The sequence below is a fragment of the Hippopotamus amphibius genome, chromosome 2, assembly GCF_030028045.1.
Source record: "Hippopotamus amphibius kiboko isolate mHipAmp2 chromosome 2, mHipAmp2.hap2, whole genome shotgun sequence".
In the NCBI taxonomy this organism is placed as follows: Eukaryota; Metazoa; Chordata; class Mammalia; order Artiodactyla; family Hippopotamidae; genus Hippopotamus; species Hippopotamus amphibius.
In genome coordinates, this window is record NC_080187.1 from 158,355,471 (window position 1) to 158,374,653 (window position 19,183).

General features: G+C 34.2%; 1 protein-coding gene across 1 annotated transcript in view; it reads left to right on the plus strand.

The window, feature by feature from the left end:
• Positions 1–19,183, plus strand: part of SEC23A (SEC23 homolog A, COPII coat complex component) — a 60,067-nt gene that overhangs the window by 13,168 nt on the left and 27,716 nt on the right. Inside the window, exons 8-13 of the mRNA XM_057722519.1 lie at positions 4,091–4,249; positions 5,516–5,631; positions 9,089–9,212; positions 15,709–15,789; positions 16,826–16,915; positions 18,593–18,699. Of these exons, the coding sequence (XP_057578502.1) occupies positions 4,091–4,249; positions 5,516–5,631; positions 9,089–9,212; positions 15,709–15,789; positions 16,826–16,915; positions 18,593–18,699 (677 nt within the window). The remainder of the gene's footprint in view (positions 1–4,090; positions 4,250–5,515; positions 5,632–9,088; positions 9,213–15,708; positions 15,790–16,825; positions 16,916–18,592; positions 18,700–19,183) is intronic.

The following is a 19,183-nucleotide window of genomic DNA, read 5'->3' on the forward strand; positions in this document are numbered from 1 at the left end:
CTATAAACCAGGATATTCTCCTATATAACCATAATACAGTTTTCAAAATCAGGTTTTGAAATACAGGATACATACACTGATGTATTATACAATACATAACACTCATACGTTACTGCCATCTAATTCTCAGAACTCATTCAAGTTTTGCTGATCATCTCAATTTTCTTTTACTAAAAGGATTTAATTCAGAGGCATGTGTGTAGCGATTATGTGTATTTAGTCTCCTTCAGTCTGGTACAGGTCCTCAGCCTTTCCCTGACATTCATGACCTTGGCACTTTGGAAGATTCCAGCCAGTATATAGAATGTCTCTCAAATTATGTTTGTCTTGATGTGACCTCATAATTAGATTGAGGCCTTGCATCATTGGCATGTCAGAAGTAATGCTCTTCTTATTGTATCCTATCAGGTGGCACGTGATTTTCATTTGCCCCATTACTGATGATAATCAATTTGATCGTTCATTAAGGTGTGTTTGTCAGGTTTCTCCACTGTAAAATTACTCTTATTTCCCCTCCCTTTGTAACCATGCAAATATCCCGTTCCTCATCAAACTTTCAATTTATTCATTTATTTATTAATATCACTTTGGATTCATGGTTTCCTATTTTATACAATGAGTTATAATCTGTTACTGTCATTTTTTATTATTTTAAATTCCTACTTTGACATAATTCCAGACATACAGAAAAGTTACAAGAATGGTTCAAAGAATTCCTTTACACCTTTTACCCATTTTCTCCAAATGTTAACATTTTATTACGTTTGTTTTATCCTTCTCTCCAGATATTTATATAGATGGCTCGCTCTCTCTATAAATAAAAATATAGATATATATAGGTGTCTATTTATATGTCACATGCACACATTTTAAAAAAACATTGGAAACAAACATGATGTCCCTTTACTTCTTGTGTGCATTTCTTAATTACATAAGAACATTCCTTTGTATACAGTTCATTTAACAATCATGAAATTAACATTGATATAACACTATTTTCTAATCTTTAAACTTTATTCAGGTTTCACCAGTTATCCTAATAATACTCTGTATTGTATTCAGTTGTCATGTCTCTTAAGTCTCCTTTATTCTGGAATAGTCCTCAGTTTTCCTTTGTGTTTCGTGAGATTAATTTTTTTTTGACATTAATTTTTTTTAAGAGTATAAGCTCGTTATTTTGTAGAATGACTCTCAGTTTGGGTTTATCTGATCTTTAATCATGAGTAGATTGAATTTATGCACTTTTGGCAGAAGTATTGCAGAACTAATCTGCGTTCTTCTTAGTGCAACAGATCAGGAAACCCATGATGTCTACTTGTTTCGTTAGTGCTGATGTTACTTAGATTTGATCACTTGTTTAAGGTGGTTTCTGCCAGGTTTCTTCACTGTAGACTTACATTTTTCCCATTGTAATTGTGTCTAATGGGGAGATACCTTGTGTACTCATCAAACTTTTACCCAGTAGTTTTAGCATCCATTCATGATTCTTGCCTGGTCAATTATTATTGTGATGGGTGTTTTCTTGCTTTGATGTTGTTTTTGAGAAGACTGATGCCAGTCTAATTCTCTTGCCCATGCAAATTATTTGATTATTTTGCTTGGAGGTCTTGAGGAATTTATCTTTATAATCTAATAATATTACTAGTATGTCTTGCGGGTTAATTTTCTCTAGTGCCTGGTGATCCTTTTCTATATGTGTATTCAGATCTTTTGTTTCTATAAGGTATTCTTGTATCATAGTTTTAAGTGTTAGTTTTTTTCATTGTTTTGTTTATTTTAAGAACTCCAATTATACATAAATTGGATCTTTGCTTGTTTTCCATTTCAACTACTTTATCTCTGATCTTTTATTCTTCTTTATTTTGTTTTCGTGCTCCTGGTTATTTTCTTACTTTTCTTCAGTGCCCCTTAATACATTTTAATTTGAATCTGGCAGTTGCTCTGTGCTGATTGCTTGATTCCTTCTTCTTTCTTCCATGTACTTTTCCCAAAACTGCCCTTGCTTGTGTGAAGGCTTGAGTGGGAATTAGCTCACTAGCACTTAGTGTTTCGTTTTTTTTTTGACTTATAATTAACAAAGTTTGAATGTTTTTTGTGTTTTAATTATGGTGTGTGGTTTGTATACTTTGTTCTTGTTCCTTGCTTGTTTCAACTTTACATAACTGCTGTTACCTCAGCAGGATGATACCCAAGATGAAAAGAGTATTTTTGTTTGTTTATTAATTAGTTTAAATTATAGAAGTAATAAGTATACCTAATAAAAACATTCAAACAATATGCAAGGATGTATAAAAATGAAAAGTAAAAGGCAGTTTTAGGTTTCGTTGCTCTTGCCTAGATTTGTTAATCATAATTTTTTAAATTATCATCAAAGTTTATATCATTTATATTCTTTTCTGAAGCTGTAAGGTAGCTTGAAAATGTACTCTGTATTTTTGTTCAATAACTGCTTATAGAAGTTAGAAATAAAAGCATTTTGAATATGATATATAAATATTGTTAATTGTGGAACAAATAGAGTGATTATACACATAGAGAAGAAGATGCAATTCTTTGTAATTGCAGTTTTTCTGCTTGCTGAGGAATCTTTCATGTATCAAAGTCTTAGGTTACCTTTAATTTTTTTTTTCTAGATTCCCTTGTTTCTTTTAGATTGCACTCAGTTCTTTTGTTTCTTATAAATTTTCTGGATTCTTGCATACCTGAAAATGTTTTTTAATTTTTCACTCTCACTTCATTTATACTTTGGGTGGCCTATCTTCAATAGGATCTTTGAGCCATTCCTTGCTACTATTCTAACAGTTTATTGGATAATTTGATGTAGTCTCATTCTTAGTCCTTTTACAGGAAACTTATTTTTCCCACTGAACATTTTTAGAATGTTCTTTTTAATTTTAGAGTCCTGAAATTTCATTACGCTGTGTTTACGTTTGATTATTTTTTCATTAATTATGTTTGGTCTTCAGTCTTTCATTCTGAAGATTCCTGTCATTCTTCAGCTTACTTTATTTTTTTTTGTTTTTATTGTATACTCATTAGATTGATGCTGGACCTCTGCATTTCTTCATATCTTTATTTTTTTTTCCTCATATTTTCCTTCTTGCTCCTATTTCTTGGAGATTTCTTTGAGTTTATTTTCCATATATCTAACTTGGTCTTCAGACATGCTTCTTAGCCTATCCATTGAGGTATTTTTACTTTTGTCATGATTTAAATTCTCAAATCTCTTGAGAATTGTAATATTTGTTTTGGTATTCATTGTAAGATGTGTTCTGTTCTGTATCTTTCAGCCCCCAATTTCTAGCTAAGAACCTTCTCTGGGAAGTTTGCTTTACTTTTATCAGAGAGCAGTTCTCAGGAATTGCTAAAATCTGTTGTCAGTAGCTGCTGTTTCTGGAGCTGACTGTATTTCTTTGGTCCATTGCTGCTTTTTGTGTTTTTTTTGACTCTAAATGTAGAGTTTTTAAAGTTATTCCCTTGGGAAGATCTGGCATACTTTTGGTGTATAGCTAATATATTTTTTAAATATTTCTTAAATATCTGATATTTATTTTTTAAATATTTAAGATATTTATTTTTAAAAATATATTTATGTTTTAAATAAATATCTCAGATATTTATTTTTTAAACAATACCATTTATTTCATTTCACTGTCATCTTGGGAAGTAGGGGGAGGAAGATTGAAATACTCAATGCATCAGTTTGAACTAGAGATATAAGTTGTGCATGTGTTTTAAGCATAGAAAACAAAAATAAAATAACAACAAAACAGAAAAATATGCCCTCTTTTTTCTTTTTTCCCTGCTTCCCCCACCTAGTGCTAGTAAGCAGAAGGAACATCCTAGCTTATAGGGATCAGGTTTCTAGATTATTTTAAAATTAAGAAGGCATTGCTGTTAGAATAAGATTTCAAAAGAGAGTTATTCAAACTAGCATCTTGTTTTTAAATTTTGTTTTAAACATTTGCTTATTCTTGGAAAATGTATGCTTCCCTGTTTTCTAGAAAGAATATTTCAGAATTCACTGTCAGAAACGTATATCCATATGCTTTCCTTTAAACTCTTCTCATGACTTACTTTTTTCTGATAGTGTACTTTTCCCAACACTGGTGCTCGTATCATGATGTTCATTGGCGGTCCAGCCACTCAGGGGCCTGGAATGGTGGTTGGAGATGAATTGAAGACACCCATAAGATCATGGCATGACATTGAAAAAGACAATGCCAAATATGTTAAAAAGGGAACTAAGGTAATTTGGGTTTTTAAGTCTTTTTGCCTTATTAGAAAAATTCATTTGATGGAAGAGGAAAGAATATCATTACTTTATGATAAGTCTGATATTGTGATGATCCTGCAACTGCTATTCAGAATTAAAGAAATAGTCTTCTTTTTTTCATGATAATTTAAGTTATATTTTTTCTGGTCTTAAATATTTAAAAACTTAATAGTGGGCACCAATAGGTACCTCTTTAAAAACTATTCCTGAGAGAAAACCTGTGTGCCTTTTTTAATATTCATGTTAAAGAATCTTTCCCATCAAGAAGAATTTCTTGAATTTTCCAATTTTTCATTTCCAAGAGACTGCCATTTTTAGATATGTATATTGTTCATAGCTTGAATAGTCCATCATTTTCTCATAAGTTGTTTCCGTTCACGTAACTTCAGTTTTATCTGGGTTTGTGTCAGTACATTTTCACTACTGTTAATTCTTGATACCCTTATATCGGTTCTGCTTGTTAATGTCCCATCCTCCTCCCTCTTTTAAAAAACTTCTCTAGATTTTACAATTTTAGTTTAGTTGTGCTGTTATATTTATTTTTGGTAGTCATTATTTATTATATTTTTAGGGCATAATAACAGATAATTTTTGTTACTATTAATGGATGCTTTTTTCCTGCCACCTAATTTACCTTTTGAGTTTGGAATATGTCTTAGAGCTTCAAAAAAAGTTTTATATTTGCTTATCTTAATGCTTTTGTTATTGTCTGTTTTTGATGTTACTTGGGTGTAGATTTAGCCAGGAAAAAGAGTTCTGTGTTGTTCTTCCATCTTTTTTTATTTTTTATTTTTTTTTAAGGTTTTTAAAGTAACATTTATTTCTTAAAAGTTAACATGTGCGTAATAGGAAACCAAAGAACACCAAAAGAAGCAAAAAACAAAGTCATCCATCATCACAAGCAGTTTACTGTCTGATGTGTCCTTGTAGGTCTTGTTTGTCTTCCATCTTGTTTATGTATGAAGAGCAACATACCTTTCTTCAAGGTTAGCTTGATTTAGGAGTTTATTTAGAAAGAATGGCATGTAAAGAAAAAAATGTGAAAGTGTCAGACTTATTAGAAGTTGTATCATTTTATGAGACATTATAGGAAATTAAATTACAACAAATCACATTTAAGTTATTATGGATTATTCTTTTAGTATTTCTTAGATCATTTTGATCTATTAATGGCAAAAGATTTATAAGATGATTAAGTTTGTACATTACTTTGATTTTATCTTAAAAAATCTGTTGTAGCATTTTGAAGCACTGGCTAATCGCGCTGCTACGACTGGTCATGTTATTGATATCTATGCATGTGCATTAGATCAGACAGGTCTCCTGGAGATGAAATGCTGTCCTAACCTTACTGGGTATGTATTAACATTTTTACAAGTTTTGCAGTTGTAAACTAATAATGACTGTTTACGAATATAAACCAGTAATGGAAAAAAAAAGTCATCGTCTACCACTCCAGGGCAACAGCCGTTAGCAGTTTTTTGTTTTTGGTTTTTTAATCATGATGTAATTTATTATTGACAAAGCAACCTAAATTCCTAGTGTGTTAGCAGTTTTTGATACTTCTTCTAGTAAAGCTCACTTTAAGTTTTTTCTAAAATAGTTAAAAAGGCACAAGTTCTGTTTGTAAAGGTCATCTCGATACCCTTCAATCATTGTTTTATTATTTTGGTAGCTTTTTTGAGATATAATTCACATACCATAAAATTTACCCATTTAAAGCATATAATTGAGTGGTGTTTTTTTGGTTTTCTTTTTTAGTGTATTCTAACCATCACCCTAATTTAATTTTAGGACATTTACATTATCCCAGCAAAAAACTCTGCCTATTAGCAGTCATTTCCCATTTTCCTTCCACCCCCTCTCTCTTCAGACAGCCACTAAACTACTTTCTGTCTTTATAGATTTGCCTGTTCTGGATATTAGGGGGAAACCATTTTGTCCTTCACCATTAAGTATGTTAGCTGTGGATTTTTGTAGATGCCTTTATCAGGTTGAATATGTTCCTATCCCTAGTTTATTGGATTTTACTTTGAGTGAGATGGGAAGTCATTAGGGAGTTTTTGGGAGAGGAATGATATGATCTGACTTAATGTTTTAAAAGGATCATTTGATTTCACTTATCTTCAGTGCGTAGACGGATATAGGAATACCAAGTGGTGGCATCATGGGTGGTGAGAAGGGTTGGATTTTGGATATATTTAGAAGGTAGAGGATTTGCTGGTAGGTTGGATCTAGGGTTTGAGAAAACCAAATGAGTCTAGAAGTATTGAGTTGTCCTTTATTGAAATGGGTAAGACTTGGAGGAAGAACACATGCGGAGAAGATTTGGAGTTCAGTACTGAACATGTTTGGTTTAAGTTGCCAGTAGACAAACATCCATGAGGAGAGGTTGAGTAGGCAGTTGGCTATTAGAACCTAGAATGCAGAAGATAGGTCTGAATTTATATCTGGAGGTATAAATGTGGGAGTTGTCAGAATATTGCTGGATTTTTAAAGCAGTAAAAATGGATGAGATGGTAAGATTGTGTAATTTAACACTATAAAGGTCATTGGTGACCTTCCTAAGAGCACTGAAAGCTGACTTAGAGTGAATAAGAAAAGGAACAGGAAGGGATCAGAAGCAGCTGACACAGACCAGAGCTTCTCAGACTTTCATTTCATATGCACAAGCCTGCTGGATATCTTGTTAAAATACAAATTCTGGGTTTAGTATCTATAAGATGGAACTTGAATTCTGCTTCTCAGACAAGGCCCTTGGTGACACTAATGTTGATGGACCGAGGGCCACACTGAGTTGTAAGGGTACAGACAGCTTTTTCATAGAGGCTTGTTGTAAAAGGGAGTGGATAAGTAGGGTGTGATAAACGTTGCCATTAATTTAGGATGTTTTACTAGGTTTAGTGATAATATAGATCATTATAGGTGACGTTTGTAAAAGTAGAAAATCTGAAAGAATCTACATGCAAACTGTTAGAATTAGTATGTTAAGTTGTCAGGACTTCTAAATCAAGGTCAGTGTACAGAATTCAACTGTATTTTTGTATACTAGTAATAAATACAGTAGACCCTTAAACACCATGGATTTGAACTGCACAGGTCCACTTATATGTGGAGTGTTTTCAATAAATACATACCATAGTACTACACAGTCTTTGGTTGGTTGAATCTGAGGATGTGGAACCATGGATATAGAAGGCTGACTATAGAGTTTTATACAGATTTTCAACTGTGTATAAGGGTCTGTGCCCCAAACTCTGCATTGTTCAAGGGTCAACTATAAAGAGCAAACAAAATTTAACAACATACAATCTATAATAGCATAAGAGATGACATAAATTAGGACTTTAACAGCATCAAAAATAAAATTTCCATTTATTAATTATACCATATCAGTTTTATTCTTTGCCTAATTTAGTTTTTGATTGTTTTATTGTTGTTCAAAACTACTTAAAATATTTTTAAAAATATGAGCAGATATATATGTGGTTGTACTCATGTTGTATATGGGTATATGTATCCCCTTTTAATTTTAAACAGTAGAAAATGTTACATACCTTCCCCTACTTTGCATTTTTTACTTATATCCTGGAAATGGGTTTATAGTAGTATAGTTGACCCTTGAACAGTTTGGGGATTAGGGGAGCTGACCCTTTGCATAGTGGAAAGTCTGAATATAATTTACAGTTGGGCCTCCATATTTGTGGTTCCTCTATATTTGCAGTTCCGCATCCTCAGATTCAGTCATCAGTGGATAGTGTAGTTCTGTAATATTGACTATTGAAAAAAATCCACACATAGTGGACCCACGCAGTTCAAAACGTGTTTTTCAAGGCTTAACTCCATTGTGTGGTTGTCCCGTATTTTATTCAACTAGTCTAATAGATGGTCATCTGGATTGTTTCCAATCTTTTATTATTATAAATAGTGCTTCAGTGAATAGACTTGTGCCTATATTTTGCTTTTTGTTTTTGTTTACCTGATTATCTTTGGGATAGATTCCTAATAGTGGGGTGGCTAGATTAAAGAGAAAATACACATGTAATTTTGTTGAATATTGTCAAGTTCCCTTGCATTGGGGTTGCACCATTTTCCATTCCCATCAGCAATTACGAGCATGCCTGTTTTTCCACAACCTCATCAGCAGAATATGTTGTCAGACTGATTTGCTGATTTATTAGGATGGAAATGGCATCTCAGAATAGCAGAATAGTTTTTATTTGACAGTGTTTTTTAGAACTTAAAAAAAATTTATAAAGGTACATGGTTAGTGAAAAAAAAATTAACAGTACTTAAGTGCATAAAGTGAAAATGCTTCCAAAATATGCCTGTATTCTCATTCACTGGGTATAACACTGTTAAGTTCAGTGTGACACGCAGAGACAATATATGCATATACACACACTACACAGGGAGATATTTGTTTTTAAGAATGAGAATGCATCCCGTGAACTGTCAGATGCCTTCACCAGTAGAGAGAACTGGGTAACTGGGATGGGAGAGACACATATATTACTGTGTACCTTTTGTACTATTTGAATTTTGTAATGTATGGTGGTATTACCTATATTAAAAATTTTTTTAAATTACTGAAGACAAATACAAGTGTTGGGGCACTCAGATACCCTCAGAATTGAGATTATTTGTGGGGTGGGGATATTTTCATATAATTGAGTTTTTAAAATTAATATCACACATTTTGGGAAATAACTTTAAAATTTTGTTGGTAGTGTTGAGAAATAATTTACTTTTCTGGGTTTAACACATGGACCCAATACTTGTGTCATAGTGTTTCTTGTTCTTTCCATGCAGAGGATACATGGTAATGGGCGACTCTTTCAACACTTCCTTATTCAAGCAGACTTTTCAAAGAGTTTTTACGAAAGATATGCACGGACAGTTTAAAATGGGCTTTGGTGGTACATTAGAAATAAAGGTAAGAACCAAAACTTCATATGTGTGGTATGTTACCAAGAGAGAAATTTGTAGGCTTGATCATAATTTTAAAATATCATCAATCAAATTCAAGGTATGCTTTAAAAATAGTGGTTATTTTATACGAAACCTGGAGTTAGAGATTTTGTTCAAGAGAAGAATGTTCATTATTAAGTGTACAATGAAATTTTACTTGAGCATCCCTAAATAATTTTTTTTAAGATTTTTTTTTTTTGGCTCTGTTGGGTCATAGTTGCTACATGCAGGCTTTCTCTGGTTGCAGCAAGTCGGGGCTACTCTTTGTTGCTGTGTACGGACATCTCGTTGCGGTGGCTTCTCTTGTTGCGGAGCACGGGCTCTAGGTGTGTGGGCTTCAGTAGTTATGGTTCGCGGGCTATAGAGCACAGGCTTGGAAGATGTGGTGCACAGGCTTAGTTGTTTGTGGCATGTGGGATCTTCCCAGTCCAGGGATTGAACCCGTGTGCCCTGTATTGGCAGGCAGACTCTTAACCACTGTACCACCAGTCCCCTAAATAACTGTTAAAACAAGAAGAAATTATATAAGTAAGATTTCCTTTAACTCTATTTTTTGTTTATATAGGGTTTAACTGTTTAAGTATAGGCATATCTCATTTTATTGTGCTTCACAGATACTGTGTTTTTTACAGATTGAAGGTTTGTGGCATCCCTGTGTGGAGCAAGTCTGTTGGCACCATTTTTCCAATAGCATTTGCTCACTTCATGTCTCTGTGTCACATTTTGGTAATTCTCACAATAGTGCAAACTTTCTCATTATTATTATATTTGTTATGGTGATCTGTGATCCGTGATCTTTGATATTACTCTTGTAATTGTTTTGGGGCACCATGAACCATGTCCATTGGAGACAGTGGACTTAATCAGTAAATGTGTGTGTTCTGACTGCTTCATCCACTGGCTGTTCCCCTGTCTCTCATCCTCTTCTCAGGCTTCCCTATTACCTGAGACACAACAGTATTGAAATTAGGCCAATTAATAACCCTGAAATGGTCTCTAAGTGTTCAAGTGAAAGGGAGTCCCACATCTCTCACTTTAAATCAAAAGCTTAGTGAGGAAGGCGCGTCAAAAGCCAAGACAGGCCAAAAGCTCTTGGTGCCCAATAGTTGGCCAAGTTGTAAATGCAAAGGAAGGGATCGTGAAAGAAATTAAAAGTGCTACCCCAGTGAACACTCAAATGTTAAGAAAGTGGAACAGCCTGATTGCTGAGATGGAGAAAGTCTTAGTGGTCTGGATAGACGATCAAACCAGCCATAACATTGCCTTAAGCCAAAGCCTAATCCAGAGCAAGGCCCTAACTCTCTTCAATTCTGGGAAGGCCGAGAGAGTGAGGAAGCTGCGGAAGAAGAGTTTGAAACTAGCAGAGTTGGTTTAAGGAAAGAAGCCATCTTTGTGACATAAAAGTACAAGGGGGAGCATCAAGTGCTGATGTAGAAGCTGCAGCAGATTATCCAGAAGTACTAGCTAAGTTAATTAATGAAGTTGGCTACACTACACAACAGATTTTCAGTGTAGATGAAACAACCTTCTACTGGAAGAAGATGTGATTGAGAACTTTCATAGCTAGAGAGAAGTCAGTGGTGGGCTTCAAAGGAAAGGCTGACTCTTATTAGGGGCTAATGCAGCTGGTGACTTTAAGTTGACCTGATACTCATCTACCATTTTTGGAAATTCTTGTGCCCTTAAGAATCTACTCTGCCTGTGCTCTGTAAGTGGAACAACATAGCCTGGATGACAGCATATCTTTTGACCACATGGTTTACTGAATATTTTAAACCCATCATTGAGACCTACTGCTCAGAAAAAAAAAGATTCTTTTCTAAATGTTACTGGTCATTGACAATGCACCAAGAGCTCTGATGGAGATGGACAGTGAGATTCATGTTATTTTCATGCCTGCTAACACAACATCCATTATGCAGTCATGGATGTAATTTCAGCTTTCAAGTCTTTTTTTTTCCATTTAAAAGAATTTTGTTGAGATATAATTGACATACAATAAATCACACATATTTAAAATGTACAATTTGATTTTTTTTCTTATTAGTCATCTGTTTTATACATATTAATGTATATATGGCAATCCTAATCTCCCAATTCATCCCACCCCGATCAAGTCTTATTTTTTAAGAAATACACTTTGTAAGGCTATAGCTGCCTTAGACTGTGATTTCTCTGATGAATCTTGGCAAAGCAGATCGAAAAACTTTTGGAAAGAATTTACCATTCTGTAGATAAAGAAGATGTGGCACATATATATACAATGGAATATTACTCAGCCATAAAAAGGAATGAAATTGAACTGTATGTCATGAGGTGGATAGACCTAGAGTCTGTCATACAAAGTGAAGTAAGCCAGAAAGAGAAAAACAAATACCGTATGCTAACACATATATATGGAATCTGAAGAAATGGTACTGATGAACCCAGTGACAGGGCAGGAGTGGAGATACAGAAGTAGAGAATGGACTTGAGGACACAGGGCTGGGGTGGGAGGTGAAGGGGAAGCTGGGACGAAGTGAGAGAGTAGCATAGACATATTTACACTACCAACTGTAAAATAGATAGCTAGTGGGAAGTTGCTGTATAACAAAAGGAGATCAACTTGATGATGGGAGATGCCTTAGAGGGCCAGGACAGGTAGTGGGGGAGGAAGTCGCGGGAGGGAGGGAATATGGGGATATATGTATAAATATAGCTGATTGACTTTGGTGTACCTCAAAAACTGGTAAAAGAGTGTAAAGCAAATATATTCCAATAAAGAGCTTTTTAAAAAAAAAAGAATTTACCATTCTAGATGCTTTTAAGAAATTTGTGATTAATGGAAAGAGGTCAAAATAATCTTAACAAGAATTTGAAAGAAGTTGATTCCCTCAGGGATGAATGTGAGGGATTCAAGACTTCACTGGAGGAAGTAACTGCAGATGTAGTGGAAATAGCTAGAGACCTAGAATTAGAAGTGGAGCCTGAAGATGTGACTGAATTGCTGTAATCTCGTAATAAAACTTGAATGAAGAGGAGTTGCTTCTTATGGGTGAGCAAAGAAAGTGGTTTCTTGAGATGGAATCTACTGATAAAGTTGTTTTGCAGATTGTTGAAATGACAACAAAAGATTTAAAATATTATATAAACTTAGTTGATAAAGTTGACAGGGTTTGAGAGGACTGACTCGTTTTTTTTTTTTTTTCATGAGAAAATGCTCTTTTATTCTTTTTTTCTTTTAAGCTCATTTTATATAATTTTTTTTAGCTCTTTATTGGAATATAATTGCTTTACACTCTTGTACCAGCTTATGAGGTACACCAGAGTTAATCAGCTGTATTTATACACATATCCCCATATCCCCTCCCTCCTGTGACTCCCCCCTACCCTCCTGTCCTGGCCCTCTAAGGCATCACCCATCATCGAGTTGATCTCCCTTTGTTATACAGCAACTTCCCACTGGCTATCTGTTTTACAGTTGGAAGTATATATATGTCTATGCTACTCTCTCACTTCGTCCCAGCTTCCCCTTCACCCCCCACCCCACCAACCCCGTGTCCTCCAGTCCATTCTCTGCATCTGCATCCTTCTTCTTGCCCTGTCACTGGGTTCATCAGTACCATTTTTTTTTTTTTTTTAGATTCCGTATATATGAGCCAGCATACAATATTTGTTTTTCTCTTTCTGGCTTACTTCACTCTGTATGACGGACTCTAGGTCTATCCACCTCATTACATATAGCTCCATTTCATTCCTTTTTATAGCTGAGTAATATTCCATTGTATATATGTGGCACATCTTCTTTATCTATTCATCGACTCCAGTTTTGAAAGAAGTTCAACTGTGGGTAAAATGCTGTTAAACAGCATTGTATACTACAGAGAAATTGTGAAAGGAAGAGTCATTCAATGTAGCACACTTCATTGTTGTCTTATTTTAAGATATTGCCACATACATCCAGACAAAACTATAATTCAAAAAGATGCATGCACCCCTGTGTTCATAGCAGCACTATTCATGATAGCCAAGACATTGGAAACAACCCAAATGTCCATCAGCAGTTGAATGGATAAAGAAGATGTGGTACGTATACACAATGGAATACTACTCAGCCATAAAAAAGAAATAATGCCATTTGCAGCAACATGGATGGAACTAGAGATTATCATACTAAGTGAAGTAAGTCAGAAAGAGAAAGACAAATACCATATGATATCACTTATATGCAGAATCTAAAATACGACACAAAAGAACATATCTATGAAACAGAAACAGACTGACTTACATAGAGCACAGACTTGTAGTTGTCAAGGGGGAGGGGTTAGGGGAGGGAGGGAATGGGAGTTTGGAGTTAGCAGATGTAAGCTATTATATATAGAATGGATAAACAACAAGGTCCTACTGTATAGCTCAGAGAACTATATTCAATATCCTATGATAAACCATAATGGAAAAGAATACGTAAAAAAGAATCTGTCAATCCATCTATCTGAATCACTTTGCTGTACATAATAAATTAATACGACATTGTAAATCAACTATACTTCAAAAAAAAAAAAAAAGAAATTGCCACAGTCACCCCAGCTTTCAGCAACAATCATCACCTTGATCAGTCAGCAGCCATCAACATCGAGGCAAGACCCTTTATCGGTAAAAAGATTATGACTCACTGAAGGCTCAGGTGATGGTTAGCACTTTTTTTAGCAGTAAAGCATTTTAAAATTAAGCTGTGTACATTGTTTTTTAAGATATAATGCTGTTGCACCCTTAATAGACTACAGTGTAATATAAATGTAACTTTATATACCATAATGTTATATAACATAACTTTGTGGGAAATAAAAAAATTGGTATGATTCTCTTTTATCAACACTCGCTTTATTGTGGTGGTCTGGAACCGAACCCACAGTATCTCTAAGGTATGCCTGTATGTTTTATCTTCTTTAGTGCTAAATTTGCTTATGTTAGTGCTAGATTCAATTGTAGGAATTGGTATCTAACTTAAGAGAAACTTTTTCTGTTTCATTTGGATAATCAGTAATTGTTTTGGTAAGTTGTTGATATTATTCAATTCTATCATTCATTTCAAATTTGGATTCAAGAAACGTAGAGGCTAAGTCTTAGTTATGTGTCTTACAGGTACATTGACTTTGAATTTTTATTAAATATTTTTTGTTTATCTTCTTGTTTTATTGAATGTTTGCTGTATGTCCAGCATTAAGCTAGAAAATTGTAGAGATCTCAGGGAGTATAAAGAATTTAATCTTGATAGAAAGGCAAGATTAACACGTGATAGAATGAAGTAATAGTAGATTAGAAAAGTGCTGTAAAGGATTAGGGAAGAAAAATGAATGTATGGAGGATATAGTTTATCCTAGATGGTTTTACAAGAGTGGTTTTTGAAAGATGGCAAAGTTTAACTTGGTTGAGGAGAATGATTTTAGTTGGGAGCCCTGTGTGAAGGGAAGCACAGAGGTGAGAATCAGCATGGTATGTTTGGGAAAACTGCCCTGGATGGTTTGAATTGGAATGTAAGTGAAATAGTTTTAAATTAATTAATTAATTGGCTGTGTTGGGTCTTTGTTGCTGCATGGGGGCTTTCTTAAGTTGCAGAGAGCGGGGGCTACTCTTCATTGCGGTGCACGGGCTTCATATTGCAGTGGCTTCTCTTGTTGCGGAGCACAGGCTCTAGGCACACAGGCTTCAGTAGTTGTGGCACATGGGCTCTATAGTTGTGGCACATGGGCTCTATAGTTGTGGCACATGGGCTTAGTAGCTCTGTGGCAAGTGGGGTCTTCCCAGATCAGGGCTCAAACCCATGTCCCCTGCATTGGCAGGCAGATTCTTAACCACTGCGGCACCAGGGAAGCCCATTGAAATGGTTTTAATTGTGTGGTTTGGTTGTAGTGTGGAGATGCATGTGTAGGCAGAAGAAGCCATTATAGGTTAATGAAGAACAGTGTTTTGGGTAAAATTTGTCTTGACAGTGGTATTCAGGATTTGTCAGGAAAAAGAATCTCATGTAAGAAGACTTGAGTTGGGTTTCTAATTTTTAGATAGAAGATAACATTAGTTTAAATTTTGGAGTTAGTAGAGATTGGAACGAAACCAATCTTGGTGACAGATTTTTAGTGGGAGTTAAAATAGAAGATGGTACACCAAAGTGTACTAGAGTTGTTGCTTGTAGGGCATTGGTTCCAGGACAACGCTCCCACACCCCCACCACAGATACTCAAGTCCTCTATAAAATGGCATAATATTTGCATATAATGTACACATCCTCCCACATACTTTAAATCATCTCTAGGTTACTTATAATACCTAATAAAATGTAAATGCTATGTAAACAGTTGCCTGTGCACAGCAAATTCTAGTTTTGCTTTTTGGAACTTTCAAGTATTTTCAGTCTAAGGCTGGTTGAATCTGCAGATATGGAACCCACCGATATGGAGGGCTGACTGTATATTCTTATTTTACAGACCTCAAGGGAAATAAAGATTTCAGGAGCTATTGGACCCTGTGTGTCTCTCAATTCTAAAGGACCCTGTGTGTCTGAAAATGTAAGTCACCTTTATTCTAAAAAGAAAATACAGTAAATTCTCAGGGCAGATCCAAGAGAGACTGGGGGTGGCAGTCTGTAGCATTCCTTTCAAAATTGTGTGGGCTGTTTTTCAGTGGAATGTGATTTAGCTTCCACTGGCATATCTCTATTTGTGGTTGTTCTTTCCACATACTCCTTTTCCCATCCACCCCTAAATTAAAACTTTGGTCATCAGTCTTTTTTTTATGGCTAGGTTATTCCTTGCCCCAGTATGCCTGAAAAAACAACAACAATGATTTGGAAATTTGGAGACTTCTGAAAGTCAAAATTAATTCTGAAATTTTTTAGTTAGTAGAATTTCCATCAAAGTAACCAACAGACTTAAGCTTTTAAGCTTGAATTCCTTTCTTTTCTATTATCCCATCTAGTGGACATATAAGGCACTTCGAAATGGTAGAATCATGCAGCTGTGGAGAAGATGATGGGACAAATAGAGTGTGCAATCATCTTTACAATGACAGAGTTTAAAAATTAATTTTAACAGTTTGCATGATAAATATTTATATCTAAGACGTTTTCTTGGGAATTAGACTGCTTAAATTACACAGTTCTGATCCAGAGAACCTATATTCATATATACATATGTTATGTGTTAAATCACTATCTCTTTACACAGATTAAATAGTTGGATAGAAGGATAAAGTTAGTTGTAATTACTTCATTAAATGGTGTCTACTTCTAAAGTCTACAATATGAAGAACTTATGTGAATACTTTTATAGTTTACTTAACAAGAATTTGAATTAATTATAATCTTATTTGTGTAAAAATTGCTTAATTTTATTTCATGGTATATTTATATGATCTTAAAAAATCATAAACCTCTAACATTTATTGAATTAGAAACTTGATATAGATTTTTTGTTACTGGTATTTTTTCCACTTTTTCACCTTTATATATATATACGTGTGTATATATATATATATATATATATATATATATAGTAATAAGTTATGTTCTCTAGCTTTCAAACATACTATGTTTTATTTTTACAGGAGATAGGAACAGGTGGCACTTGTCAATGGAAGATATGTGGACTCAGTCCCACTACAACCTTAGCCATATATTTTGAAGTTGTCAATCAGGTATGACTTTTTATATTTGAATATTGAAATGTATATTTGAAAAAATACTTAATTTATTAGGCCATGAATATTTCCAGAGCTTATGACCCAAAACTTATTCTGTTTTGGAGTTTCTATTTGTCATTTTCTATTTCTCAAGGCTGTACTCCTTGGTGAGAGGACAGACTATAATAGAGATGTCAGGGAAACCTGCAAATGCCCAACCTTGGGCAACCCAACTTTTAGACTTAGTTTTCTCTTGTTTTTAATTAAAAATTGAAGCATAAATAAAATCTTAAATTCTGTTCTAGTTATGCATTTTTAAAATTAGGTATCTAGTTGCTCCTAGGTGTCACAAGGTATATAATGATATATGAATCCTCCTATGAGAAAATTTAATATATCAAAATCTATAGAAAAAGATTGGAAGGTAAAGATGCCAGTATTTGGAAAGATTTTTTTCTTCTGCTACAAGAGAAAGTTATCATATTAAAGAATGATATAATGTATAAATTATTGACTTATATACCAATAGTTATTAGGCATAAAATGAACCAAAAGTATTAGTAGTCAGCCTTCCTAAGACAGGTGCAGGAATTTTTTTTTAACAATTAAAATTTGTAAAAAAGATAGTAGCTCTTATTGACAAGCAGTAACAACAACAAAGCAAGAACGCCTGTTGTCAAAGGGCATGAAGAAAGTTTCCCTATTGAGCACCCTGCTATTTCTTTCTGAGCATCGTTATTGTATATTACTATTGGTCTCTTCTCATTAATGGTTTTCTGTTGGTCATCTGTTCATCATGTGATTATCTTCCTAAAGACTTTGTTTTCATCTTATGTTCCTAGGGGAGGAGAACTTAGCTCAATTTCTTTTTCTTTTTCTTTTTTTTTAAATTGAATTGTAGTTGATTTACAATGTTGTGTTAGTTTCAGGTGTACAAAGTGATTCAGTTATACATATATTTTTTCTATTCTTTTTTCAGATTCTTTTTTCTTATAGGTTATTACAAAATGTTGAGTATAGTTCCCTGTGCTATACAGTAGGTCCTTGTTGTTTATCTGTTTTATATATAGTAGTGTGTATATGTTATCCCAAAGTCCTGATTTATACCCCCTTTCCTCTTTGGTAACCATAAGTTTGTTTTCTATGTCTGTGGTTCTATTTCTGTTTTGTATCTAAGTTCATTTGTATCTTTTTTTTTGTTTAGATTCCACATATAAATGATATCATGTGATATATGTTTTTCTCTGTCTGGCTTACTTCACTTAGTGTGATTATGTCTAGGTCCATCCATGTTGCTGCAAAAGGCATTGTTTTCATTCTTTTTTTATGTTAGCTCAGTTTCTTTTTATCCAATTACTATTAAGCAAAATTGCCTCATTTATGCCTTTTCTTATCTGTTAATTTCTTTACACTTCCTCTTCATTTTGTTTTTTCATGTTTCTCTGAATTATACATTACTTGAAATTGATTTCCTAGCTTGACTCACTCCTCTTAGCCTTCATAATTTTTCTCCTCTCCCAATCTGTTTCTCTTTCATGTGGCAAATCACCACTGTTTTGTATGCGCTAGAAATACGCATTCTTCTGATAGATTTTAGAATGAATTTTGTTAGTGCTAGGATATGCAGTCCATGACTATACGACAACAATGTAGTAGATTTTGCTTAGATTCTACTCTTTTATTTTTATACAGCATAATGCTCCAATTCCTCAAGGAGGGCGTGGTGCAATCCAGTTTGTGACTCAGTATCAGCATTCAAGTGGGCAGAGACGTATCCGAGTAACCACCATTGCTAGAAAGTAAGTTGTATTTGTTAGAGATTTAATTTACATATCAAAACTAGTCTGGGTCATGCTCCCAAACTGGCTTCCTATTTTGAGTGACATTTTGGAGTGAAGTTAGTCTGGAAAGGATTCTTAAATGAGGTAAGTCTGGAAGTGAACAGGCTTTTGGTCTTTTTCTGTTTGCCTTGGAATTGATTGTCTGGTTAGGAAAATGTTGGTCAGTATAAACTTAACCTGATTTAGGAGTGGCCTAGAAAATGGACACTGAAGGCATCATAACTCTCATTTTATTGAACAGTATTTAAACTGGCTTCATTTTTGAAAACCATGAGACTGTTTTGGTGAGTAATAGACATGGCCCAGTGTTTGAACAGAGTGTTGTGTTGAATGGTCTGTTACTTAGCAGAGGGTAGTACAAAGAGAGATCTATTGTCCTGCTATAACTTTGCTTTGGCTTAGAATCCTAGATGAATGTTAAGGGAATACATTATTCCTTTGA